Genomic DNA, 21,762 nt, shown 5'->3' with positions numbered 1-21,762 from the left:
TACTGCACAGATGTGCAAGAAATACAAAAAGCACATCAAGATCAAAGTAAGAACACACATACCTACTGTTATATCAAGTGCAGCGCCAAAAAAATAATAACTGATCAATAAATCACAGTAATAATGAATTTAAGCAACAAATACATTCCATAAAGTCCAAAAAATTTGTGTGTGAACAAAAAAAATTGAAAAATATGTAGTCTGGTGTAGTCACTCTGGTGAATGCAGGTACAGTATATAAACGTGTCCGGATAGATATCCACCACCTTCAGGTAAAGTTCAAACTTGCCAAAAATAATGGCTGCCGTGATAGCAGTATGTGCGGCTTGACATATGTGGAAATCCCTCTGGAAGCGTAGCAGCGATGCATCTCCACTTACACCTTGAGGACTCCCACTAAGGATAAATAAAGCTCACCAGGAGCAGAGATGGATTTCCATAGTGTAATATGTTTGATTCAAGTATTATCCAAATAAAAAACAGGTAAAAACTTGCATGGATATCAGCAGACGACCTGGAATCACTCAGCGAAGAGACATCCATACCAAATATTCCCCCCAAAAGAGTTTTGTCCAGTAGGACATTTTCCAGGACATACCTACTGTGTTTGGACAAAATGTGCTTATTCCAGGGTTCAGCTTAAAAAAAAAAAAAAACAGTAAGTGACAAGTTTTCCCAGTCATACAGTACATGACGCAGGCTCTTAAATCATTGCAGCTATGTTATATGCAGCTACCTTCAGGTGATTGGCCAGGCTGCAGAGAACTCCACCGTGTAACCCCTCCCACTCCCAACTATCCTCCTTTTTTGCTAGTGTCCTTAGGTGATGGACCTCCTCTCTACTGAAAAAGCTTACCTTCTTATATGGAGGTTTCAAGTATCCTACTGCAGCTCCAAAATTCGTTGACATCTTAGCAGATCCTTGGGGGATCATACCCAGACCCCACCAGTTGGAAGAAGATACAGGGCTGGCCTGTAGTGTTTACATACACTGGATCTTGTTGTGGGCACTCCTATTGGCATGTAGTGCAATGCATGGAGTTAGATTTAGGTTGCCTTTCAGGTCTAGGGCCATGGTCAGCAAGTGGCAGAACCCTGTCCCTGAAAACCCCTGCAGAGGGGGTATATCCCCTGTTTCTCCTGCCTACTGGATTTATCGTGGTGAGTAGAGCGTAGAAGTCTTTAAAACATTCAGTCTAGGTTGTCCTCATTTTCCAAACTCCCTTCAGGGAGTGTGGGAGCCATCGACCACCCTTCATGGTGGTCATGGCTGGGAGGAGTGCCAGGGTTCATCAACGTACTTCCCCCTTCCTCTCTACTACTGCAGAATTTGAGTACCCCTCTGGTGATGAAATCCACAAGTTTGGCGCATCTTGAGCACAAGGAAAAAGGGTAAGGCTCACCTTTTAGCTCCATTGTTGTAGTAGTTTATCCATTCAGGGATAAGTTTTGTTCAAGCTAAAGCTTGCCATGCTACATTTACTGCACATTCCTGCTAAGTATTAGAGCAGTCTCGAGTCAACTTGCCCCAAGATGTCCAGTATGGGGTCCCTCAAATTACCTAAACCAGCCAAGTCTTTTCCAGGCACATGCTGATAGCCAGTGCTGTATGGAGACTGGCCTGGCCCAGAGAAGATTTTTTATTTTTATTTTCTTAAGTGGGTGGTCCCTGTGGTAGATCCAGCCATTTCCTGTCTTAACAATACCCTCACACCCCTTGTCAAGGATTATCCCATGTTCAAAGCCTGAGTAGGCAAGGAGATAGTGGCCCTTTTTTTTAGATGAGTGGAACATGCAAACTGCGCTTGCTTCTAAAGAAGTCTGTCAGATGATTGCTGTAGATAGCAGTGAGGGCGCCACACCAATGAAAATAAACTACTCTGGACTCTCTAACCTTAAATGTAGTGCCCTCACTGCCATCCACTGGACCCCCCCCCCTGGACCCCCTCTTTGAAAAGTGTTCTGCTTAATAAATGAGACTGTTATTTACAATATTGGACACTAATAAAAGATCTTGGCTCCTGTTATGTCTGCATTTCAGATGATTGTTTGAACTAAAATTATGGCCTGAAATCCTTGTTCCATCCGAATGAATGCCTCTGTCAACTCTGGTCAGTTGAGCTTCGATGCAAGAAACACCTTGAACAGTTACCCTTTGAAGGTGAATGCCTGTTGGGTCCCTCCTTGAATAAGCACATCAGGGAGATCACAGGGGAAAGCGTACTCTGCTCCCCCAGAAGAAAGCTAGCGTCTCTACCAGTAGGACTTCCACGTTTAAGGTTAGGAAGGGTTTCTTTTGTCCCTCTCTTTCAACACCACTGGAGCGTACTTTCCTAAGAAGACATAGCCCTCAAAACCAGCCAAGACTGATTTCATAGCCTTTTACAGTGATGAGGCATCCTTACTAAGAGTAGGGGGAAATCTTCTTGGCTTTGTTTGCCTTCTAGTCTCAGAAAATCTCAGTTATCTGCATTTGGAGTGTCATTTCAGGAACTACAAACTGGAGTTTCCATTTCCACCTTCTCCTTGCTTTGTGCCTTCAAACTTGTCCCCTGGCCCCATCACGATGAGCAGATCTGCTTGCTGCTCTCCAACAGCTCTTGTCTCAAGTGGTCATTACTCTTGTATCAAAAGAAAAACCCTTTTAAGGTTCCTACTAACCTTTTTATGATTCTCAAGCCAAAATGAGGAGTCCAGCCCTTTTTTGGATCAAAGACCCAATTTGTTCCTACAGGTTTAAACAATCCTCTTGCAACGTAAGTATGCCCTGTTTAACTCTACACTATTGCAACTTAACATTCTGGCAGCATGGCACAGAATTGACCCTTGGACCAACCCATATATCTGACCACCAAGGCCAGACTTTCTCTAGGTGGTGTTTTTGCAACCCAGTGTTATAGTCAGGGTAGCCTTTCGTCTAAAAACATGGCTGGTTCTCACAATGGAAGCCAGACTGTTGGGCTGGAGAGCAGTACTGGGTGCCCTCTAAATGTAATCAACGTAGTCCTCACAGGAAGCTTGCCTTCCCATAAACATTGCAGCGTTCAGAGTGATTCAGCTTTCTCTTTAACACTGAACACCACTATTGCGAGGGCACCCAACGAGAATCCAGTTGGACAGTGTGTTTACAATGACCTACATCAACCATAAAGTAAGCATCATAAGTCTAAAGGAAATGGACTTGATTCTCTTTTGGGCAGAGCTTTGTTTTGGCCCTGTCAGCTGTCAACATCCAAGGCACAGAAAATTGGCATGCAGACTTTCTCAGTTGTCACTGTATGGATCAAGGGGATGTGCTCTCCTTCCAGAGATGTTTCCAGCACTTTTGCCACAAGTAAGGGACACTGGATGTGGTTCTGATAGTTTTCAGATTCGATAACAAAATTAATGTTAATGTGACCTGGTCCAGGGACCCTCAGGTTTTTGCAGTGAACACTCTGATGATGCCAAGGGATCAGTTGAACCTGATCTATGCCTTCCCACCTTTCCATATTTTCCCTTACTTGCTCTGTAGGATTGGTAGGTAGGCATTCTAGTGATTCTCATTGCACCAATTTGGCACAAGAGGAAGTGGTGTTTATATATATTAAAAGTCCTGCCAGAGAGGCCAGAGCCCTTTATAGAGTTTGACAGGGTGCATGTGTGCCCACATGCAATGCTAGAGTCTTCTGCGCTGGTTATACATGCCCAGTGAGCTTCGGGCTTTAATAACATGTGTCCCATGCTGTATGACTACAAAAGTAGAATATTTGATCTACCAGTAAAATCCTTGTTTGGCAAACCGTATAGGACAGAGGTCCCTCCCCTCTCCTTATCTCACTCTTGCTTGCTACAAACCTGAAGCTAGCTGGGAGTGGAATTTGTTATATAGGGGGATGCTCCAGCAGATTCTCTTGCCAGTGTTCAATTGCCTGAAAGTAGTTGCATACAGTAGAATACAGTCAAATTGAATAAAAAGCCTGTTTCCCGCACTGTACACCAAGAAACAGATTTTCTGGTACAATCATTTTTATTGAAATAAGTAACATCTTGACAAACGTTTACCCGTGCAGGGGTGTATTTCAGTGAGTATAACAATCAAATAACTTTTATAGGTTCTAGCTGTCTACTGGGCGACCTTATGGGATAACCCAAAGGTCCCTATAAATCACCAGAGAATAAGGGCCGACTAACTGGGTCCTAGATGCAGTTGCACTATATTGCAGCAGAGGGTAATGCATGTACTGGTCCAATGGATACAACTGGCACAGGTTGGGATAAACATTCAGCAGAGAGATACAAAAAAAGAGGATTTGAGATGTAGCAATGGTGGCCCCTTGTCGACAAGCGGTAGGCCCTAAATCCAAGGATCCAGGGGCCCCCTTAAAGGAAAGGAGACCAAGGGCGGCCCTAGGCACAGTCTGCAAAAAGAAGCAAAGAGAAAAGAGACAAGGAAATAAGGGTCAAGATAGAAAGAAATAAAGGCGGGAGGGGGGAGTCCTGCAGGAGGGGGAAGTGACAGGACAGCTCGGGTGCAAAGTGGAAAGACCATACTTTAAGGAATTTAGAGTGAGAATAGTTTAAAATACATTTTCTCATTGATCATAAGATCAGTATCGGTGCTCTTCACCATAGCAAAGGAACAGCAGAGGGCTTCTTCCAAGCTCCGGCTATAACCCTTTTGACCGCACACGGAACAGATTTTAATGGCAAGTCAAAAATCCAATTTTATTGTGCTTTTTATTTATACATATATATGTAAACTATCACCTTGTAAAATAACCCTCCTCTTGTAAAATATTCAAGAAAAGAAAGGAAAGGCATGAAACATTTGTCTATAGATATATAAAACATAAATACCTTCCCCCTATTTTTTTTATAAATATGTTCCCAGCTGCATAAGAAGCTCAGAGAGCGGGGGGGGGGGGGGGGCAACAGCACAGTGGTCTTTCCAGTGATTGGCTGTGCAGGGGGCCATGCCAGGACAAGTCTGATCATTGCAGGAGAGCAGGCTGAGTTGCCAGTACAGCTGGAGAACTAACCACTTAGAAGAGGAAAGGTCTGGAAAGCCGCACTCCAAAAAAAAAATGCCTTTATTGTGCAAAATAGCAAAAGTACAGACCACAGCAGGGTGCCGGATAAAAATCTGACACGTTTCACACTCTCAACAGTGCTTAGTCATACCATATACCATTAGTATAGCTATGACTAAGCACTGTTCAGAGTGTGAAACGCGTCAGTTTTTTTTAGCTTGTACCCTGTTGTGGTCTGTACTTTTGTTATTTTGCACAATAAATGCGCTTTTATTGGAGTGCCGCTGTCCCGACCTTCCCTCTTCTAATTGTTATATGCTTAGCCTGCACCTGATGCTTCCACCTTGAGGAGAGTGCCATTTCCTGGAGCGGTGATCCCTTCCTGGATCTTAGAGAACTGACCACAATGTGCCCTTGTGCCTAGCATGGTCAGTTTTTTGATAGGAAAGCAGAGGAACTTGCAGGAACACCAGGGATTTCACACAAAGGAAGCAATACAAAGAGAACTGGAGACTTTTTCATACAAGTACAGGATACAGCAGGCACATATCAGAAATAGGAAATGTTGTGTTTACATATTTTTTAAGTCAAGATACTTTGAAACCTTTAATATTTATTGTAAAATTTCTGCAACCGGTATTATGGGGCACTATGCCAAATTAACAGATATATCTGTCTTTTCACGCAGTCCTTTTGTGGCAATTCAGCCTCTTGACATAGGATTCTGTGATGTGCATCCCCATCTTGTTTCATGTTCCAGAGAGAGTTGGGCTTAGAGAGAGGGCTTTTTTTAATCGAGATCCCTAGCAACCACAGGGAGTAGAGCTAGTGGTGCAGTTAGATGCCAAAGATCAATAAAGGATGAACGTTAGTCAGTATTAACCTTCTGGTCACTTTAAACTCCTGTACCGGTTACTCCTTTTCTCCTGAAAGGGTAATAGGTGTGATTATAAAATGTTTCTCACTAATGCATTTTATAAAAGGGGGGCTTCACCATGGCAGCCTTCATCTACTAAACACTTAATTACACATCAGCAGTTAGCTATTTACATAATTCTAGATAAAATGTGGAATTACTAGTAATCAAGAAATTAGCATGTGCTTGTTTAATCTGCTGCTGAAAAAAAATCAATATTTAATTACATTGAATTATTAGCTTTTGCAAACATTTTCTAATTGGGTCACAAATAATGAATCAAAATAAAAGAGCATTGTTTCCTTCTTTAGTGGTTCCTTTAATTATCTTAATTAGACAAGATGTTAATTAAGAAGTTATGCATGACAAAAGAAACCAGCAATAGCAATGTGTGCCTTTGTTTTGTGCTGCCAGTTTGATAAATTCTATGTGCAGGAAATAGTGAGTTTATGATGTGTCGGTTTACTATAGCGCTAGAAGATATAACACATACAGGTCAATATAACTATGTTTTAAAATAGTAAGATGCTATTTTTGTGTGCATTTAACAGCCTCAAAGATATATTCACTTTTAACAGAAATCTGTCGGCAAAGAATTGCTAGCTACTTGACCATTATAGATCTTTAACAAGAATTCCGCAAGTGAAATCAAAAATGTTATTTGCTTTGTTCTGCATTAGTGATATAGAAAGCAATGAAGCCAGAGAGACAGAATGACAGCCAGGGGCCTAACACTTAAAAACGATAGCCGCCATATTTCTATGGCAAGCTTTGTATGCTGCAGATACGTTATATTGCCAAAAGTATTGGGATGCCTGCCTTCACACACATGAACTTTAATGGCATCCCAGTCTTAGTCCGTAGGGTTCAATAATATGTTGGTCCACCCTTTACAGCTAGAACAGCTTCAACTCTTCTGGGAAGGCTGTCCACAAGGTTTAGGAGTGTGTCTATGCGAATGTTTGACCATTCTTCCAGAAGCGCATTTGTGAAGTCGGGCACTGATGTTGGACCAGAAGGCTCGCAGTCTATACTCTAATTCATCCCAAAGGGTGTCCTGTTGGGTTTAATTTACAGGACCCGGCCAGTCATGTTCCTCCACCCCAGACTCGCTCATCCATGTTTTTATGGACCTTGCTTTGTGCACTGGTCCAAATCATTTGGTGGAGGGGGGATTATGGTGCGGGGTTGTTTTTCAGGGGTTGGGCTTGGCCCCGTAGTTCCAGTGAAGATCACTCTTAAGGTGTCGGCATACCAAGACATTTTGGACAATTTCATGCTCCCAACTTTGTGAGAACAGTTTGGGGATGGCCCCTTCCTGCTCAAACATAACTGCAACCAGTGCACAAAGCAAGGTCCATAAAAACATGGATGAGCGAGTTTGGGGTGAAGGAACGAGACTGGCCTGCACAGAGTCCTGACTTCACCCCACTAGGACACCTTTTTGGTATAAATTAGAGCAGAGACCGTGAGCCAAGCCTTCATGTCCAACATCAGTGCCTGACCTTACAAATGCGCTTCTGGAAGAATGATCAAACATTAAAATTGCGCACATTCCTGGAATGGCGTCAATTTACGATCCTTAAAAATCTCCATAAGCGAGGCTTTAAAAATGTCTACAGGTTACCAGTTCAGAGGTACAGAGGAGGTCTTGTGATATAATTATTGCTCTAATGATCGCAACGTTTCCTCACATGTGTGGTTTGAACACCGTTTACATTTGAGTAGGGACGGGGCGTTTTAAATAGTTTTTTTTTTTATTGCTGTCACAAGGAATGTAAACATCCCTTGTGACAGTAATAGTCAGTGAAAGGTCCTCTTTATGGAGGGATCTGGGGTCTAGAAGACCCCAAATACCTCCTTTGCACTTAAAAGCTTGCAAAACACCAAATTTGGCTGTCTTTTTTTTTTTTTTTTTGTTTTATATTTGGCACCTTTAAGTCTTTAGGGAACCTGAAGTGATGCCATGATATCGCTTCCGGGTTACTAGATCCGAGACCCGATGGAAGCCGATTCTGCCTTCGTTCGGGTCTCCCGGCCAGCCGTCGTATGTGCCGGCTGGTCGTTCAAGTCTCCCAGTGGGACAGGAGAGCCCGGGCGAGCTGTGGGAGGGGGGGAAAATCCCCTCCCGTTTCTTGGGATAACAGCCGAGCGCCTGCTAGCCGCATCAGTAGTTTTCCCAAGAAAGCCGACCATCCCCTCTAAAAATCGGTACTGGGGTGATGTGTGCAGCTGCATGCACCCCTTCAAGCCAAGGCCAAGGCCGCATATTTGCGTATAGTCGTGTGAAGGGGTTAAAGGATAAGCTCACTTTTACCAATAATACACATTTTTTGCAGGTAAAAAATATGCATTTATTTTTTTGTTAGGATTCTACCCATGATTAGCAGATGGTGGGTGTAATGCCAAGGTCCTGCAGACTGTCTGTGTATCTGTCTGCCCATATTTCCGATACAGACAGGCGGTTACCCTCTGACAGGAAGCTCAATGAACTACCAGGAGAGCTCAACAGCACCCTAGTAGTTAATTTTTAAGTACAAGCTGACCGCTGCAAAGTCTGATGGTACTTGTAGTTTTGCCATTCACAAAACACTGTGGCTGATTTTTTCGATTATGACAGCGAGTGGGGGGAGAAGAAGATCCCCTTCTCATTGTCAAAATGGAGGATGGGGGAGGCACAGGGGTCAGTGCATTTACATGTAACGTGTACATATGCATGTAACATGTTACAAAAGGTGAACTTATCCTTTAATCTTAGGGTTCTAAAGAAGACACACGGCCACACAATGAAGTTTGACGAGAAAATGTTCAAGCTTAAACTGCATAAGGGGTTCTTTAGTAATAGAGCAGTAAGCACGTGGAACTTCTTCCACAGTTGATGGTATCCAGCGGGGAGTGTAAAATAAAAATTAATAACTTTTAGGCCTCATGCACGCTGGTTTCATGTAACTGCTGTTTATCCTGACAGGAGAAAATCTGCGTTATAACTCACCTAAGCTGCATTTTTTTCAAAATCGTCTAGGTGCGTTTATTAGAGTGTAACCACTTGACCTCCGGAAGATTTTCCTACCTTCCTGGCCAGGCCATTTTTTGCGATATGACACTGCCTTATGTTAACTGAAAATTGTCGTGCAACATTGTACCCAAATAAAATGTATGTCCTTATTTGCCACAAATACAGCTTTCTTTTGGTGGCGTTTTTGCACCTCCTGCATTTTTTTTTTTTTTCACAACAAAAAAAGACCAGCAATTTTGAAAAAAAAATGTAATTTTTTACTTTCTGCTATAAAACCTATCCAATAAAAAAAAAAAAACAGAAAAAAATAAAAAAAAAAATCATAAATTTATGCCAATATGTATTCGGCTACATATTTTTGATAGAAAAAAAATCTTAATCTACGCATATGTAGTACTACCCCCATAGGAGCTGCTGGTTAGTTTTGGGCCTGCACGTTACCTCAACATTAGTCGTCTAGGGGAAGAAAGTCTGAAAGAACTCTAATGTCCACACAAGATGTAAAACATCTAGCTGTCAGGTTTTATTCTTTTGCTCAAAACTTGTGAAGAAGGTAGGAGGATGAAGGGGAAGGGAAGGTTCAGGTACACGGTAAAGATCACTGGGGAAAACCCTTAAACTCCAAAGTCATTCACCACTTTCTCCTGAGTGGGTATTGCTCACCCGGATAGACCCCTCTCACCTGGCCTAGCAGCCGGAGTGATGTACAAACCAGATCGATAACAGTCTCTGCCACAGACTGATTGAGAACAAATTGAACAGTCCGCAATCCTCTGCCACAGGATGTAATACCCAAACTTTAAGCCGACCTGGCGAACTGTAGGACAACTTGGTTTGTGGATCCCTCCTTAATAAGGTCACCAGGCCTATCCTGAGACATAAACCTTCCGCTTGGTCTCCTCCAGGGCAGGTCCTCCTCTGGTTCCCTTCATTAAGTGTAGCTTCCTTCTCTTAGATAGAGAGCTTGAGATCCCTCTCGACTTCTAGGCCCCATTCAGTATAACTGGACCTAGTTATAGAGATGCAACCTCGGACCAACATGGTCCCGGGGCTGGAAATCACGCAACACATAACTCGTGCCAGGAGGGCCACGAGGCGTAGGGCATCTGCCCCTTAAGTATCCCTACCCGGCATGCACAGCAGTGCACCACTCCCACTGGGCTGCTCCCGAGGAAAGATAATCAGTGATCTATGGCTTGCCCGTGTTCCAACACTGACCTGTGGGGGTATCGCCACCTACAGGCAACAGTGGGAAAATGCTATCAGGCACTGCCAGGACAGAGGCTAATTTAATATAAATCATGCAGTCTGAGCCACATTATCGGCTCAGACACCCACTAAATTTAACATAGCGCCCAGTCATTTGGGAGCAGGGAGCTACACATATATTGATTAGGTTGCCCAAAAGTTAGAACTATGCGATGTTTTCATATTTTTTTTTCTAGTGATGGTGGAGCTCAGTGTGACTTATAGCTGGGCTGCGATATTGTGTCGGAAAGTCAAACACTAACTGACACTTTGGTCTGGTTTTTGGGAACCAGTGACACTAATACAGTGATCAGTGCTAAAACTATTCACTGTCACTGTACTAATGACACTGGCTGGAAAGGGGTTAAATAGGGGCAATCAAAGGGTTGAATGTGTTCCGAGCAAGTGTTTTAGTGTAATGTGGGGGAGGTGCTTTTTCTAGGGAAAGACATGAATCCTAGTCCCTGCTTGGCAGAGATGCAGGATCCATGCCTTTCCTCCTGTCAGAACGGCAATCTGCCTTGTTTACATGGGCAGACCGCTGTTCTGGCTCTCTGCTGGATGATCGGCGAATTCTGGCAGTTATCGAGTCCACAGTACATGTGAGCAGCTCCTGCAGTGTATAACCACAGCGGAAGCAGGTCGCCAGCGGCACACATGCGTGCCCCCTACCGGGAAGTGTCGGATTACATATTAGGTACGTGATCCGGTGCAGCAGAGCCACCTTTCCTCTGTATATGTAAGTTATGCGTTCAGCAAGGGGTTAACAGAGTTTGGGAGTTTATTTATTACATTTTTAATTTATTTAATTTATTCTGGCAATTGAAACAAACGCTGACGTGCTAAATGTGCCTAGAGTTTATGCAGGTTTATGAGGGTTTAACAGAGTTAAGTGTTTTTTTGTGGTCAGAAATCCCGCTCCTGAACGGGATTTTAGGGCGTTTCGAAAACAGCCTCTAAACTCCTCTGCTGATAAACCGCTAAAACACATAAGACACATAAGATAACATAGAGAGGATTTTAATGGCAGAAAAAAAAATGCCTAAAACTCACAAAAGTTTCATAGCGAACACAATGTTCAGGAATATGGGAATTTGTAGTGACATATAAACACACACAGGCTCAGGTTGAACTGGATAGACTGGTGTCCTTATTCAACCTTACCAACTATGTAATTACCAAGTGCACCCAATGCAAATTCTGACTTGTTTCTCAAGTCAGAGATCGGACACTCCTTTCTGTGCAACTCATAATGCATATGAAGATGAGTGGGTGTAGCGCTGCTGTATTATGCCCAAACCTAAGTAAAAGTGCAAATAAATACACACAATTAGTCAATTACCAAAAATAAATTACCCCTAATTTAACTGAATAACAAATTACCAAAAATTATATATAATTATAAAACTGTAATTATAGTGATAAGGCCCCATTCACACCTGCGGATCCCGTGAGGATCCATTTTTAAACATCTGCTTGCTCAGCAGGGATCGCTCCGTTGATCCCCGCTGAGCCGGCAGATGACAAGTCTGTCTCTGCACACTGTGCAGAGATGAACCAGTCAGATCTCCGCTCTCCTCTTTGGAAACAAACCCTCTTTTAATTTTCATCCGGTCCGCCAGACGGATGCAAAATGGCAATAAGCGTTTATCGGTTGGTTTGCGCAAAATTTATAGCGTTTACAAAATAGGGGATAGTTTTATAGCATTTTTATAAAAAAAATTTTTTTTACTACTAATGGCGGCAATCAGCGATTTTTTTTGTGACTGCGATATTATAGCGGACAATTTTGACACATTTTTGAGACTATTGTCATTTTCACAGCAAAAAATGCATTTAAAATGCATTGTTTACTGTGGAAATGACAGTTGCCGTTTGGGAGTTAACCACAGGGGGCGCTGAAGGGGTTATGTGGCACCTAATGTGTGTTTACAACTGTAGAGGGATGTGGCTGTAGGTGTGACGTCATCGATTGTGGATCCCTATAAAAGAGATCACACGATCAATGACACCGCCACAGTGAAGAACGGGGAAGCCATGTTTACACACGGCTCTCCCCGTTCTTCAGCTCTGGGGACCGAACGTGGGACTCCAGCGGCGATCGGGTCCCGCGGTCCCGGTCACAAAGCTTCGGACCGGGATGCGGGAGCGCGCCCGCGACCCACGGCTGGGCTTAAAGATCAACGTACATATACGTTGATGTGCCATTCTGCCGACGTATATGTGCAGGAGGCGGTCCTTAAGTGGTTAAATAACCTTTGGGGCCTACACACGATTGGTTTGGACGGATGAAAACGGTCCATCAGACCGTTGTCCTCTGGTTAACCAATCGTGTGTACGAGGCCTAACATTATTATAGGTTTGGGCAGGGTTTCTCAACCAGGGTTCCTCCAGAGGTTTTTAGGGGTTCCTTGGACCATAAGTAGTTTATGCCTCTCAGATGCGTTACCACTGACACCATTGATCTTTTTAGCTATTTAGCAAGGACTGGTTCACACCTATGCAGGTTGCAGTTTGCACTTTGCATTTTTCAATACACGTTTTGGATCCATTGAAGTCTATGGAACCAAAAACGCAACCTGCTGGTCTGGCCCTTTCCACAAAATGCACAGATGTGAACTTGACCCATAGGAAACCATGTTAAATGGACTGTAGTGTGTTTCTGCAAAACTGAAAAAAACACAAAAAAATGCATAGGTGTGAACCAGGGCTTAGAGGGTAATTATTTTCAATAACCACAAATGTAACAAGCTTTCTTCCCACTGACCATCACACTAATGTATCATTGTAGCTGTAATAATTATTTGCAGGGAATCCCTAAGACCGGAAAGTTACTTTAAGGGTTTCTTTGTGTTTAAAGGGTTGAGAAAGGCTGGGTTAGGGTGATGGCACACGGGGTTTTTCCACATAATCCATATGACACACTGACTTATCTGACTAATAGAAAAAGAGCTGTATTCTGTGACGCAGGAGGAGAAGCTTGAGTGCTAATTTTCATACATCGTAATCCCAGCTTCCCAGGGCGCACAGATGAAACTATGCAAGAACATTGCAGTGTCTGTACGTTGGGCAAATATGATGGTCTAGTTATTTTAGCCACACGAAAGGATCAGAAACAATTCCTAGTGCTGTTTGACCTTAAAATAACTGGTTAACATAACCAAGTTGGATTTTTAAAGAAGCTACCTAGGGAGCAAAACGTTGTTTTCATGCTCATGACTTGGGCTGTTTTTGTTCTTGAACATGACCATGCCTCCTCTTCAATGTGAGCCAAAGATAGTATTCACTGATTGAGACTAGACAAATATAAATGGTAAAAACTGTGAGCAATGGCATTAGTCTTTGAAAAGCGTAAACCGTGACCTGGTGCATAACCTTTGCTGGTCTTGGGTGTCAGGTGTGAGATTCCCATGGAAGAAGGCAGAGTTAATTGGCTGTATTTAATGATTTCAACAAGTACGTATTGTAAAAAAACAATCTGCTTTTGTATATCCTTCTTTAAAATCAGCATTGTTTTAATAAAAATAGTCAGATGATATTTAATGTAGAAAAATGTTTTTGTGACTGTACTTACTGTAAAAAAATTGCTTTCAAGATAACTGTACTTTTGCTATGATGTGAATAATGGGTATAAACACACTACATTCATATGCTGTTAACTGTGATAATAGGATAAATGACTAAAACAAGGATCCTTTTTATGTTGTTTTATAGCCAAGAAAAAGAAACCCAAGCTCTTAAACAAGTTGGATAAGACAATAAAAGCTGAACTTGATGCTGCTGAGAAACTACGGAAAAAGGCAAGTTTGTATAAGTAAAACTAGCTCTTCAAATATAATCTTGCGTATTTATGTAGGCAGTATTTACGTAACTATGTTTTTATTCAGACAGAATGCAATTGTTTTGTTCTACTATTTGATGTACTATTATGCTGTTCTAACTGTTATCATACTGTACATTTGCAGATTTCAGTAAAGCTGGATACAAACTATTTAATACAATTTTCTGCAGATTTTTCCTTTAGATTTAACAAAACCATATAATATGAGGTCAAAACTTAAAGTGGATGTAAACCCGATTCATGAAATTTGAGCTGGGCACATATATCTGCAATGTTTTGTTATCTCTCTTCAAAGAGTTATGTCCAGTAGCTCTCTCCTGAACAGTTTGCCTGTTATCAACCTTATAACTCCTGACAAATTCTCTGACACAGCATGTAAAGGTAGCCTGAAATTTCTTTCTGGGGAGATTGCTATACATTAGCAGGGAGCTGGCCCTGTTACAAAACACCTCTGAGAGTCTCTGCCTATGATGAGAGAGGGGTGTGTGCTTTTCCTCCAATAATAAATTTTAGCTGTCTCGACTGTTTGCCCAGACATCACACTTTGTGTTAAACAGGAAGAGAACATTTCCTAACACGATCTGAACTTTCTAAACAGTATATAAATGTGAAGACAACAGATATACATGTAAAACCTATGTAGAGAGATTTGGTTCATCCTTGTGTATCATCTGAGGCTGTTTACTTCACTGGGTGTATGGAGGGTTTACATTCACTTTAAGAGTTTCAATGTGTATGCAGTCGGCCAAGCCCTTGCACTACATGGTTTTGGTAAATGTAAAGGAAATCAGACAGCAAAGGTTGTATAGTGTGTATGGGGTCTAAGGCCTCGTACAGACGAGCGGACATGTCCGAAGAAAACGGTCCTGTGGACCGTTTGCATCGGACATGTCTGCTAGCAGATTTTGGTCTGATGGTTGTACACACCATCAAACCAAAATCCCCGCGGACAGACAGAGCGGTGATGTGGCGGCGACGATGACGCGGCGACGTGCGCGAACCCGGAAGTTCAATGCTTCCACGCATGCGTCGAATCACTTCGACGCCATGCGCGGGTTCTCGGGCCAGCGGACATGTCCGATGAGTCGTACTGACCGTCGGACATGTCCGACGGACAGGCTTCCAGCGGACATGTTTCTTAGCATGCTAAGAAACATTTGTCCGCTGGAAACCTGTCCGGTCGGCCGGAAAATTGTCCGGTCGGCCCTACACATGACCGAACATGTCCGCGGAAACTGGTCCGTGGACCAGTTTCAACAGACATGTTCGGTCGTGTGTACGAGGCCTCAGAGTGAGGGACAGTGAAAGATATGACAATACTCACTTGTAGTGCATTCACCAAGATTTTATTTTTTCTAAAAAAAGATGAAACAATTGTCAGTCAGCATGCATAGATTTTCTACCGTTGAAAAATAAATGTGGTAATGAGAGTTTCCAACACTTTGAAGTTTTAGTTTTCTTGTTAAAACTATTCTGAACTGACTCATTGACAGGATCGATGCACGTCTTGTTGCAAATCTTGAATATATACATGTATGCCCTTTCCCATATATATATTACAAGAATAAAGATACTTCAGCTAGGTCTACATTATACACCATGGAAGGCTTTGTTCTGATCAGTCAACACCTTTGTGATGCAAGTGCCACAAGCAGTCATAGTATTCAGTCCAAAAATTTCATGACAATGGACTCTGTATTCAAAACCCCATTTTTTTTAATTTATTCTCAATTTATTATCATCGTAATACTTCATATCAGAAATGCTAAGTTTTGGGTAAATGTAACCCTTTCTCAAGAACAGACCTACCAGGTAACTTGGGACATAGCACCCTAATGCAATATAAAAGAAGCAGTCTTTGGATTTAAATGTCTTTTTACTAATCTTTTTAGATTGAATGCTGAATAGTTGCACTGGTATGATATACAATATATGCAACCTGTTGCACTACAAGCAGGCATAGTGTATACAGTAGGTAGAAATAGAAGTTGGATGAAAGATGGGGTTCATCTGCTTGGCTAAATATTTTTTACTATTTGATAATTATTCCTCATTCTTAATGTTGTTCATGAACAATTGAGAACTCATGCTGTTGATAGCCAGCCAAGTTATTTGCTACACTAAAAATGCCAGCGCTATAAGTAGTAGTATGCTAAGTTCATCATAAATATGACCGCTGTTATTTCTTGTGCAAGACCCCATCCAGCAAGAAGCATACAATGGTTTGTGGTCTGGACTTATATTAGCACGGATATGTAATAGTTTACGTTTTTTGCAGTTGTATTCAATATGTGCAAAAAGAGATTACACAAATATTTATAATATTTAATAAAAGTAATGACAGATATAGATAATAGAAAATATAACAAAGAATACATAACTAAAGATGCTGTTTCACCACAGAGTCCCCATCCACTTTAGCAGCGTGGACAGATGATCAGACGTATGCATGATAGCAAGCTCTTAAGATGAGACTGAATGTTCAAAGTTATAGCTGTTGTATATACACTCACCGACCACTTTATTAGGTACACCTGTTCGATTACGTGGTAACACAAATTGCTAATCAGCCAATCACATGGCAGCAACTCAATGCATTTAGGCATCTAGACATGGTGAAGATGACTATTGATGATTTTCACTAACAACCATCTCTAGGGTTTACAGAGAATAGTCAGAAAAAGAGAAAATATCCAGTGAGATGCAGTTGTATGGACTTGATGTCAGAGGAGAAAGGGCAGACTGGTTAGGGTCAGCAAAGACCATGAAACTGAGGCTACAATTCACACAAGCTCACTAAAATTGGACAATAGAAGATTGAAAAAACTTTGCCTGATCTGATGAGTCTCGATTTTAGCTGCGACATTCAGATGGTAGGGTCAGAATTTGGTATAAACATGAAATCATGGATTCATCCTGCCTTGTATCAACAGTTCAGGTTGGTGGTGGTGGTGTTATGATGTGGTGAATATTTTCTTGGCACACTTTGGGCCCCTTAGTACCAACTGAGCATTATTTAAACACCACGGCCTACCTGAGTATTGTTGCTGACCATGTCCATCCCTTTGACTACAGTGTACCCATCTTCTGATGGCTACTTCCAGCACGATAATGCACCATGTCACAAAGCTCAAATAATCTCAAACTGGTTACTTAAACATGACAATGAGTTCAATGTACTCCAATGGCCTCCACAATTACCAGATCTCAATCCAGGAGAGCACCTTTGGGATGTGAAGATTCGCCTAATGGATGTGCAGCTGACAAATCTACAGCAACTGTGTGATGCTATCATGTCTATATGGACCAAAATCTCTGAGGAATGTTTCCAAAACCTTGTTGAATCTACACCAAGAAGAATTAAAGTGGTTAAAAAACCTCACATATACCCAGTAAAAATGAACAACCTCAGATGATATACAGAGATTAAACAAATCTCCCTACATAAGTTTTACTTGTATATCTGCTGTCTTTCCTTTTGTACACACTTTAGAAAGTGCAGATAGTGGTAGAAATCTTTCTTCCTAATTCAGTAGTGGGTGTGGAGTCTGGACTTACACTGTGTGAGAGCTGATTGGAGGAAAGGCACACACCCCCTCTAAATAGGCAGAGGAACGAAGGAACATGCAGAGCTGTTTTCTAAATAGACATGTTTATTTACCTCTAAGCATCCTTCCAGACACAAATTTTCAGTTGCTGTTATCGCGTGTGTTGAACAACTTGTCAGAAGTGACTCTGCTGATAACAGAGAAATGGGGCAACAGAAAGACACAGCACTAAGAGCTTTGGAGAGAGATACGTAAACACTACAGATATATGTGCTTAGGTCAAATTTCATGAATGGGGATTACAACCATTGTAAGGCAGTTCTAAAGGCAAAGGGGGTCCAACCTAGTACTAGCAAGGCGTACCTAATAAAGTGCCTGATGCGTGTACATGTCAAGTTGGTAGAATTTAACCAATCATTAACAACCCTTAACTTCTAAGGAAGATAGCACATTCCTGACATTCCTTTAGTATGAAATTGGCTAAAGTGATCATCCTTGTATGGCCCCTTAACCAGATTTGGAATTCATTATTGGATATTGTGAGCCAAAAATAAGGAAATATAAAATATGCAATTTCCCCATCAGGACTTTAATGAAAATGGGGGGTTCTAATAGTGAACCATCGTATTCTATGCTTGGGGTGCAACAATGCTGTTGCACCCCAATGCTGCTGCTGCATATGAAATGTGTAACTGCAGCTCTGACACCCAATAAATCCTATGAGCTATAGGGGAGACCCGGTTGCTACACAGGGAAATCACGAACAAAGACCTTGGTTTTCCTGTAAAATCCTTTTAATGTGTACAAATGCTGACTGATGCCACACATGTCAAAATACATCAAAGTGGGTGATTTAGGACAGTGTGCCATTGTAATACATTGAGGTAAACAAAGGCATTATGTGAGGCTCTCTTTTGGGACCTAGGATTAAGTGATCACTTTACATCACACACAGCGTAATCCCATTTTCCATATCTCCAAGTCATAACCAGCAGACATAAATGAAAATAAAGCGGCATTATTTTTCCCTTCATGCCAGGCTTTGCTCCAGGCTGAATTGAGCTGCAGTATATCAGCTGGAAGTGTCATCCTCACGGCAACAGCTGCGCCAGTTAATAACACAACCATGCACAAGTTATCTTGTCATAGTTATTTCCCATTTCTGCAATGTTCATTCCCCTATGTAAGTGATAAATGTGTTTCCCCCACCTTGCAGTACAGGTTACTAGATGTAGTCTAAAAAGAAAAACTTCTGTGTCGTTAAAAGCATTCACAAGCCAGCAATTTTATACCGATTGTAGATGATAATAATATATATATATATATATATATATATATATATATATATATATATATTATGTGTGTGTGTGTATATATGTATGTATGTATGTATGCGTGTGTGTATATATATATATATATATATATATATATATATATATATATACACATTAGCCCTGATGTGAACAAAACCCAGCTCCAATCTTTTTCAAGGTTTGTGTCCGTTTACCACTTACACACCATTATCCTGCACATTACAGTATGCTATAAAACAGGCTATTTGGCAGTAGTATTGAATGTAAAGAAACAAAGCATGAGAAGTATAAATCTTGGGTTCAGTGTTACAATGTGTGTTTAAAATAACAAGCATTTTCCAGAAAATTAACCCTTTTTTTTTCCCGCCGACCACATCCCAGCCCTTTAAGGGTTCAAAAAGCCAGGAGGCGATAGCAGGCATGTGGATTATGTGACCGCTGTGATTTACTGTTACAGCGGTCACTTGATTGGAAAGCTCCTAATCGGTGGTATGCATTGGGAGATTTCCAGCACACGCCAGCTACCATGCTGGGAGAGTGTTCTCAGCACTGCATTTAAGTTTAACATGGCACCACATATGTGGCCATCTGGCATTAGGTGCACCCTTCAAGCGGTCACATATATGTGTGCGGTTGGCATCTAGGGATTGAAGCTGAAACCCAATTATGATCTGTATTGCATAGTTACATTGGTGCAGATTAAGTTTTCACCTAATACCCTATATCAGGGTGCTCAACCCATTGCCCACAGAACACATGTGCTCGGAGCCATCTGATGTGGCCCGCAACTTCAACTTAGGGAAGCACATGCCCATGCTCTGGGATATCTGGTCGGCAAGCCTAGACCGAGATCAAAGGATTTCTGACCCGCCATCCTAGAGCATCAGGCCTGATTCACACCTGTGCAGGTTGCAGTTTGCATATTGCAGGTGCATTTTGCATTTTTTCAGTACTTTAAACCATTGAAGTCTATTGAACCAAAAACCAGAAAAAAAAATAAACCTTTCCATAAAATGCACAGATGTGAACTACATCCATAGGAAACCAAGTTAAATGGACTGTAGTGTGTTTCTGCAAAACTAAAAATGCACTAAAAAATGCATAGGTGTGAAACCAGGCCTTAGAGTGCATGGAGCCAGCATCGGCAGTGGAGGAAGCAAGCTGCTGTGGAGGGAGAAGTGATACCAAGTTCACTTTGTCTGGGACCTTTCTAGCAGCCTGGAGAGTGGTAGATGAAAGAGGAAACGGTCGGTGTATTAAACATCAGATACACCTTGGACTTTTGCAATGGGCATATTAGCACTTATAAAAAAAATATTATTAGCCTTTCAGAAACTGCACCAGACCCACAAAATATAATAGAAGTCTTTGGCAAAGCACAGATTCAGTAATGGTCAGCTTCCCTGGTGGTCCGTCGGGTACTACTATTGTGTCAAGATAAACCAATATAAGCATGCTATACAGATCATACCTGGAGTTCAACTTTAATACCTGATTTGCTAAAGGAGTTGAAAATCTCTACTCGGATTTTGTAACTATTCACTTCAATCAATTATACGGTCATGTTAAAAGAAAGCTCTTGTTTGAAGTAACTCACTTAATTGTGTTGTTGTGTTAAATTGTGTTCACCTATTGCATTTATATTCAAACAATATTTGCCCATCAGCAATATCCTGCAACTTGATGGATTCACATTTTAAACAAGACTTGCCCATCACATTTAAATTCAGACGAGCTTTGTCTGTCAAAGTCTGCTGCTGCACACACATACAAACAACCTGAAAATGATAACCAAATTCTGTATAATACAGATGGAGAAATGTTCAGCAAATATCCTTTATAAATAGACCTTTTATGGGGTTGAGTTACATGCTAAAGGCAACATGAAGTAAGAAAACATTGCTAACCACCTCTAGTCAGCACACAAATGGCCCCTCCAGGACACAAGGTCAGTTTTCCTCTATGGTGTTTGATTGCCAGGAATCCTGCCCACTCTGGTGCACAAATTTCAACCTGGCATCCTGGCCTTACTTTTAGACAACTGAAGAGGAAAACGGTGGATATGCAGAAAACACCTGCTATGTGCTGATATCAATGGTTTGAGTATCCTTTAAATCAGCAAAATCTCATGCTGTGTCAAATCTCTTGCATTCTCTGCTCTGTATATTGCATTTCCATGCTTCCTGGTTCAAATCCAGGCCTGTAAAGTCATTGCACTATTTATAGCCTGTTTAGATCATATTTTTATTATTGCCTACCAGCGCGGATTTCCGCAGTGACACCTGGGATGGCGGCTGATAAAATTCAAGGTCACATGGCTAACCCACTTCTAGTGATGTGGAATAATTTGATTTGTACTCACATGGAAGACTTTAAGTGAATTTTACATTAAGTTCTATATTTAGCAGAAGCAGCAGAGCGAGTTTATAATGCACAGAGGTTTATCACAAATGTCCACCTGTGCTCCTGTCATTTTAGTCATCTTTATTCTGAACACAGCTCCCCGACCTCTGCCCACTTATTTACCGCTCTAATGCTTTATCTGCGTGCTTTGCTAGTGGGATTACTTGATTTGTTTCTTTGTGTGTTGTAAATTGAACATGGCCAGTAATTATTGCCTTGTTTATGATTTACAGGGAAAACTGGAGGAGGCTTTAAAGGCTTTTGAAACCCTGGTAGAGAACTATCCACAGAGTCCTAGAGCCAGATATGGGAAAGCTCAGGTATGTTATCCTCCAAAGGAAAAAAGAAGGCTGCGGTACTTTCAACAATGCATAAAAAATATATAAAGATCAGCCATTTAGTCAAAAGGCCAGTAGGAATGTAGAAGGTGGACAATTATTGCAGGTCTTTTCCATTATTCTCCTA

General features: G+C 41.6%; 1 protein-coding gene across 7 annotated transcripts in view; it reads left to right on the top strand.

Moving 5' to 3' along the window:
- ASPH (aspartate beta-hydroxylase) overlaps nucleotides 1–21,762 on the top strand; it is a 253,502-nt gene that overhangs the window by 158,431 nt on the left and 73,309 nt on the right. For all 7 annotated transcript variants that reach the window (XM_040354262.1, XM_040354261.1, XM_040354260.1 and 4 more), the window contains 2 exons: nucleotides 13,907–13,992; nucleotides 21,531–21,617. In XM_040354262.1, coding sequence (XP_040210196.1) covers nucleotides 13,907–13,992; nucleotides 21,531–21,617 — 173 coding nt within the window. The remainder of the gene's footprint in view (nucleotides 1–13,906; nucleotides 13,993–21,530; nucleotides 21,618–21,762) is intronic.

The sequence above is a fragment of the Rana temporaria genome, chromosome 5 (genome assembly GCF_905171775.1).
Source record: "Rana temporaria chromosome 5, aRanTem1.1, whole genome shotgun sequence".
In the NCBI taxonomy this organism is placed as follows: Eukaryota; Metazoa; Chordata; class Amphibia; order Anura; family Ranidae; genus Rana; species Rana temporaria.
The sequence above is the reverse complement of the archived record's forward strand: the minus strand, read 5'-3'. Positions and strand labels throughout refer to the sequence as shown.